This window comes from Pteropus alecto, unplaced genomic scaffold, assembly GCF_000325575.1.
Source record: "Pteropus alecto unplaced genomic scaffold, ASM32557v1 scaffold94, whole genome shotgun sequence".
NCBI lineage: Eukaryota > Metazoa > Chordata > Mammalia > Chiroptera > Pteropodidae > Pteropus > Pteropus alecto.
The window spans coordinates 11972368-11979347 of NW_006437736.1; the positions used below are offsets into that span (position 1 = coordinate 11972368).

At 36.4% G+C, this 6980-nt stretch overlaps 2 protein-coding genes across 6 annotated transcripts in view; both read left to right on the forward strand.

Annotated features, from left to right (window-relative positions):
- FGD6 (FYVE, RhoGEF and PH domain containing 6) overlaps positions 1-5537 on the forward strand; it is a 98896-nt gene extending 93359 nt beyond the window's left edge. The window contains 1 exon segment of the mRNA XM_006914602.3: positions 1166-5537. Coding sequence (XP_006914664.1) covers positions 1166-1202 — 37 coding nt within the window. The 3' untranslated portion in view covers positions 1203-5537.
- A 1081-nt stretch (positions 5538-6618) lies between these two features.
- Positions 6619-6980, forward strand: part of NR2C1 (nuclear receptor subfamily 2 group C member 1) — a 40381-nt gene continuing 40019 nt past the window's right edge. The window contains exon 1 of one of the 5 annotated variants that reach the window (XM_025048767.1): positions 6619-6978. The gene's annotated coding sequence lies outside the window, so the exon portion shown is untranslated. The remainder of the gene's footprint in view (positions 6979-6980) is intronic. The other 4 variants (XM_025048766.1, XM_025048768.1, XM_025048765.1 and 1 more) reach the window with 4 other exon arrangements.

Consider the following 6980-nt stretch of genomic DNA (forward strand, 5'->3'; position numbering starts at 1 on the left):
TGAGGGTAAGAATCTTCTCTTGAAACATTCCAGGATTTGGCAATCCAATGATTCCATTGTGCCAGGGAACAGCAGGAGTTTAAACAGCTGCCTGCTAACTTACTTCTTTGGGATAAAGGTCAAACATATTAAGAGGCTCCCATGCTGTTTCCAGTGATGAGTAGAAGGAAATAGATATTTTAGATGGGTAAAGGCTGAAACAAGTCTCTTCAAAATTCCAACAAGAATATTTATTTAGATGTCATGAGGTTGCTTAACAGAGAAGCATCTCTCTGAAATCGAGGTCTTTTCTGAACAATACAGGCTAAATTTTAAGTTTCTCTTTAAGGTTATTAATATCAAATGGGTTGCTTTTTTGCACGTTACAGAATATTCAAATGGGTTCATTTCAAAGGAAAATTTGGGCTTTTTAAAAGCCTTCTTATGGTATAATTTATATGCCATCTGCATTTTAAATTTAAATTTTTGAAATTCTGTTCTTCAAATATGAACCAAATCTGTTATAGGCTGTTTGTACTAATTAAATTGAGTGACTTCAAATGTTCCTAGTAAGTTCAGAAACAGTTACACTAGTGGGGAAGTACTACCTCCAAGTGTCCTCTGGATAATTGCAGCTGAGTGTATTGTCAGATAAAACTTTGAGACTAAAGGATTTTGGAAAGACGTGTGTGAAACTGTGAGGCACTTTTATATTGCATGCAAAATTTTGATCACCTGGAGGTAGATTAAATGCTAGATTCCCTATCACTGAAAATTTTAGTACAGGTCTATACTATGGATGCCTGAGGGATCTCTGGTTAAGGGAGCAGACAGAGAGAGAGCTACTGTCCCTAAAAGCAGAAAGGGGGTTAAAATAAAGGCCTCTGAAGATACTTCCACTTCCAAAACCAGTTAAATGAGATCATTGGGACTTCATAGAGCTTTTCCATGAAATGGCCCCTTCCTCATGCCTCAGAGAAATAAGCAATACACTTTTCAGGCCATATTTTTGGCCAAATTACCAAATAAAGGATAGTTCCATATATACAGAATTCTAGTTTGCTATAGGAAAAATCTTAAATATACTGTTAGGGTAATTGGATTCACAGGCACAGCTATTATCTATATTGTCTTAACACATAGGATGATTATATTTACAAATCTAACAAATTTCTCTTACTAATAGGTGGATAGAAGCATTTCAGGAAGGCACAATATTATAGCACTATTGGTTTCATCTCTTCTGTGATTCCAAAAGGGTTGAATTTCATCATAATGGAGTAAATGCAGTACAAAAATTTTGTAAATGAACACTGCCAAGATAAATCCAGCCAAAATCTTCATCAAGTAGAAGAAATTATTTTGTTAGGTATAAGGTAATTTTTTTTAAACGTTTGTTTTTCAATGTATGTTATTTATTAAAATTTTGATGTTTACTTAATAGAGCTGTTTCTGAAATTCACACTGAATTCTAAAGTACCTTTTCATTAGAAACCAGAAAACGTATCTTAATATCGTATGCCCTATTAACTGTTTGTGACATAGTCCATTGTTTTCTTAATGTGTTTTATAGTGTTACATTGTAATAACATTCTCACGAGTGGCAAGTCTTTGTAAATAAAAAACACACATCAAGGAGCAAGTTTCCATGCAGTGTTTGGTTTAGAAATTATTATTCTAAAACTGCTGATAACAAAAGTGCATGTCTTTGAATCAATAAACTAAGATGAAGTTTTGTATCTTTTAATGGAAAAACACATGGCCAACTTCTACCTCAGTAACTGTGAAATGAATTCCAGTAAATTATCTAACCTATTTCTACTGTACCTCTTTTGGCATGAGATAATGTTACAGCATCAAGGAATTATAGCAAAGGGATAGAACACGAGTTTTTTATTTATGAACTGTGAGTAGGAAAGGATGTTTCATTTGCAGAGGAACACAAATAATCAACTCCATAGCTTTTACATTAAGCCTGATCTTTTTTAAAAAACCAACTATGGCAAGTATTATATAATCTCTTGCTATTGTGTTCTGAGCCCAAGTCAATGGTGGTATTTATATCTTAAAAGAATGTTTCATTTCCTATAATATTGTGCTTTAAAAAATGAACTGGAATTACCATATCAAAAAAGCACAAATTTTAAGCCAGTATTAACTGAATTGTATAGTATTCTTTTTAAAGGTTTTTTAATACCACTTTGTGTTGTCTTCCCTAGTAATTTTTAAAAAGTCCTTTATTTCTTTAACCAATTGTACACTTCATTAGGGAAGGTTTATATTCATAATTCTGGTGCACTTATTAACAGAGGAACTACTTTGTAAATAAAATTATTCAGAGAAGAAAAGTGAAATTAACACTATAATTAAAGTCATTCTTGATGTTCATAATATACATTTATTGACTGAGTTTAAACTAAATATAAATTATTTTAAAAGGCAAGGTTATCCATAGAATATTTCATTAAAGGACATAAGAATTTTCCTTTCTTTTACATAAGGGATTTCCTAATTCAGTGTGATATTTATGATTGCCAAGAGAATTACTGAGTACCTTTCTGAAGCCTTTTGAATGTTGTTGCAGCACCAGAGTCCATATTAAATCTAGAGTTGGCTGCTGTAGTTTTTTTTCTGGCTCCTGCTTGCTACGGAATCGTTTTAAACCCTGTTGCAACCTCACACAGTCCTCAAATGCTATCTCCCAAGTGTTTCTGCTACTGTAGGTAAGCTAATACTTCTTTGCAGCTCATTAATTTTAATTAAGATAGCATAAATAAGGCTTCCATGTTTAAATCCCTGCAGTTTTTAGTATATCCTTTTTGGAGACCAAGGGTATACTTTATAAAGTGTTTCCTTCTACATCATTGCGTCCAGCACTTCACAAAACAATAAGTTATTTGGAGTTCTTTTCTCCTCCTCTTGAGCTCTTAACCTTCTAACTACAAGATTTGCTTTAAACTTCAGAGTCTTACAAAATATCAGCTAGGCTATTCTATCTTCCAACAGCTAGCTGGATCAAGAGCCAGTTATAAATCTGAATAGAAGAAACACTGCACAAACTCCTAGTAGTTCTCCTAACTTCATGTGAAGCTCATTTATGGTTGTACTAGCTACTGGCTTAGCTCCATAAGGAGTTTTGAAAAATATAAAATATAGCTTTTTGAGGAAGCTGTTACCCACCCCCATAAAAATGTTTTAAATGTGGAATTGTATTACATTCCCTTTCCCCCTTATCAATCCTCATAACTTACTAAAGCTGATCAATTATTTAACCTGGCTCATTCAGTGTCAACTGAGAAACCTAATTATATATATACATTATGTTGTATAGCTACTTTGAAAAATATCTCTTGATAGCTAACATTTTAGAGAATAGAAAGGTATTATTGGGTATGTTCTATAAGTATAAATAGTACCTAGATCCCAAGAATGCTGTATATATTACACTGATACACACGCTTACATCAAACCCTTTTCAGTAACTCCTTTTATTCGTGAGGAGAAAGAAGAGCAGCAATAAAGCTAAGCCCAATAGGATGATGAAAGTAACCTATACAAGAGATGCCAGGTTAAACTAGGGGAAGGCTGGTGTTCTCAGTGTGTGTCCCCAACTAGTCTTCCTCCTTTGTCTGCGGCAGTTGTAAATGTAGAGGACCCAACCAGAGCCCTAGGAAAATGAGAAAGGTTATCTGAATTTTTCCCATGTTTCTGAACAATTCTTCAACCTCTTTTCCCTTGTTCCCTAATATACCGGGTATCCTCCTATTGTCTTTTGCTCAAGATACTTAATTCTCTCTTCTTCAAACCAAAAGCTTGATTTCTTTGAGCATGTAGTAGCATTTCTTAAAATAAGATCATCAGAGCAACCTTTGTTTAATATAAAGTTATAATGACACAACTAAGTGAAGAAGACAACTTTAAGGTACAGTTTTGTTAGCCAAATGTGTATTTTATGTTTGGTTGGTAGACTATATCCAGAAATAGGAAGAGCCTGCTATTTAGTAATTTAGTTAAAATGTAAATGTTATCACAGCATATGTTGATATGTCTCGGAATGTGCTTTCATTGTACCTGTTTTTGAAGTCTGAAATCCACTGTAGTAGTCAAATGTAGTCACAGGGACTTCCAGAGAAGCAAATCCTATTTTTTCTTATACTGTACACTCCTTGAATGCAGATGCTGTGTCTAATATATCAGTTTCTCATAAAATACCTACCTTGTATCTTTTAGAAAATATTTGTTGTATATTATTTGAATATTTGTTTCTTCTACAAGTGAAGACAAGTGATTCTTGTCATGTACAACTCAAACACAGCCTCCCCAAATGCCCTAATTATAACTCAGAGCTTAGACCTACTCTTTCCACCACCCTGCAAGGCCATATTTGCACCTACCTGTTGGACATCTACACATGAGTCCTTAAACATTTTAAACTTTACATCACTAAAACTCAACTTACTTTCTTCTCATTCAGATCTGTTTATTTTCTTCTATAACGGAAAAACACCATTCTAGATTCCAGAATCTGCCTCCAAATCTCAACAGGACCCTCTGCAATTGCTCTTGTATATTTTCCATATTCATCGCCCTGGCTCAAATCCTTGTTACCTCTTCCCAGTGACTGGAATAACTTTTTTTCTAACTCCAATGCCTTCTCTGCATGGCCCCATTTTAAACACGGCCAGAGCCATCTTCTAAAGCACAGCTCTAGTTTCATCCCTGCTTTTGACAACCTTCATTGGCTTCCCAGTGTCTTGGCATAGAACACTTTTCCCCAGTTATTATACACTCCAGCCAACCTCAAAATTTCTGTTCAATTTTCTTTTTTTTCACCCTTCTCCACCCCTATTTCTGTTTATCCAAGACTTCTTTGTGAAGCTGATCTTAGTCCTTCCCTCCCCTTTTCTTTCAGACTAGATCTGATCTTTCCTCCTAAACAAACTTTCTTATAGTGCTTATCACATTCTATTCTTGAGGACAGCAACTATAGCTTTTTCATTTGAGATTTCCCCCTCAGCATCTGGCAGAGTGATGCATTGGGTACTTAGTATTTGTTTGGTGAACTAAATTACTTCAAGTGGATCCCTTGTGATTTTTTTTTTTTTTTGAGTGCCTCCAAGACACAAATATTCTGGAGCCTATGCCGCTTTTAATATTATTTTCTAAAGGAAAATTTTATCTGTAACTATTTCCCCCTTTAATAGATAATTTCTAGTAGTTTTTTCCAAAGATAAAGGAAGTAGTAAATTTTCAAAAAGCCTCAATGTCAAACCTTTTTTTTTTTTTCTTTTGCTGAGGGTGGGGGGGATGGAGGTGAGGCATGAAGGGGAGGCAGCCTTTTCTTTTATATGAGTTGGTCATCCCATCTTAAGAACCAATCTTGAAATGCTATTGTTTTTTAAAATGACTTATGAATTTCTAGAAACTTTTTACTTAAAGTGATACTAGTTTGTATTTTATTGTCCATATAGATAGATCCTTTATAAATTGTTAGCATTGTAAATAATGTTAATATGTACTATATTTATACAAAATAAATTTGTATCTACTTTTGGTGTGATGGTGTCTTTTAAACCATATTTTTTTAAGAGTTACATTTAAGGACAAACCACACTGACCTGTTTTCCTGAAGCATAGTTAGGGGATACTCTTCTTCACTCACAAATGACATTCCCAAAATGGCTTCTACTTCCAAATTTTAATAAGTCAACTTATTGTGACTTAAGTGAATTAATTGGATGTCGTAACCACAAGCATCACTATAAACATGCATATTATGTACTGAGAATAGAGAAAAGATCTCAGATTGCCTTTTTTCCCATTGGACCTAAAATAGACTTTCTTAGCTTTCACCTTACGGATTTGGGGGGGAGGGGATAGAACAAATGATACTAAAAGGAAGAGGGGACTTATAGAGAATGAAGCATAAAGCATATTTCCACTTGTTAGAGAGTGTTGCATGCCCTTTTTCTGTGCCCTGCCTAGTTCTAGATGGAAATGACAAAGGAAATGTCTTCGATGCACCTTTGTTTTTCCTCAGTTGAGTTTCTGGCCTGAATCCATAACTGCTTTTCTAGTGTAATCAATACTAAAGAAATTTCGAGGACCCCTTCTCATGAAGTCTAAAGCACACAGTGCTTTGCACACAGGGCAGCTCTTCCTGTCACACCTAGGTGCCACAGGCGGTCACTTTCAGAATGTGATGCTCCATCAGCGCCTCTTCATTTCACAAATCTTTACTGACCACCAGGCACTGTCCTATAGGCTTGGGAATACATCACTGAACAAAAACAGCAGCCTTCCAGAAGTTTATGTCCTAAATGATTCTATTCCTGCTCGTTAGTCATTATACCTATTTACTTACAAGAGTTGGTAAGTACAACTTTGCCTTACTATACACTATTCTACCCTAGCTTGTTTTGTTAAAGGGAATTTTAAATACCTTATTGGGATATACCCAGACTTCTTAGTCCTCTAATAAACCTTAGTCTAAGGTAAGAGCCTATAAGAGAGCCCAGTTTTCCACAAATTAGAAACAGAACTATCTAAAATTGATGAGGTTATCTATTGTTACTGAAATCTGAAACGTCGCAAAACTTTAACGACCTAAGGGCACGCGACTTCCAGAAGTCCTTGACCATGACATGCAGCAATGGCGGGGCAGTCTCCCTCCTCGCCAATAGGGGACAGTCGACTTTGAGAGGCTCGGTCGTCTCATCCCTCCACCCAGGGAACGTCACGACCTCCTCTCGCCGCTTTTCCACACCACTCATGCGCAAGCGCGGACGGGAGCGCGCACTTCGGAGACGAGAGAGAGGTCACGAACTCTGACCCCCCCAAATACACAAACCCAGAAAGCTCCCAGTCCCCCCCTCCCCTCCTTCACCCATCCCCTTCAGCTCTCTCCAACCTGTCTCCTCCCGGAGCCCCCCGCTAGCCGCTGCAGCGGGACCGTCCGGTCCACGCCCGGCGCAGGACGTAGCTCGGCGGAGAAGCGCCGG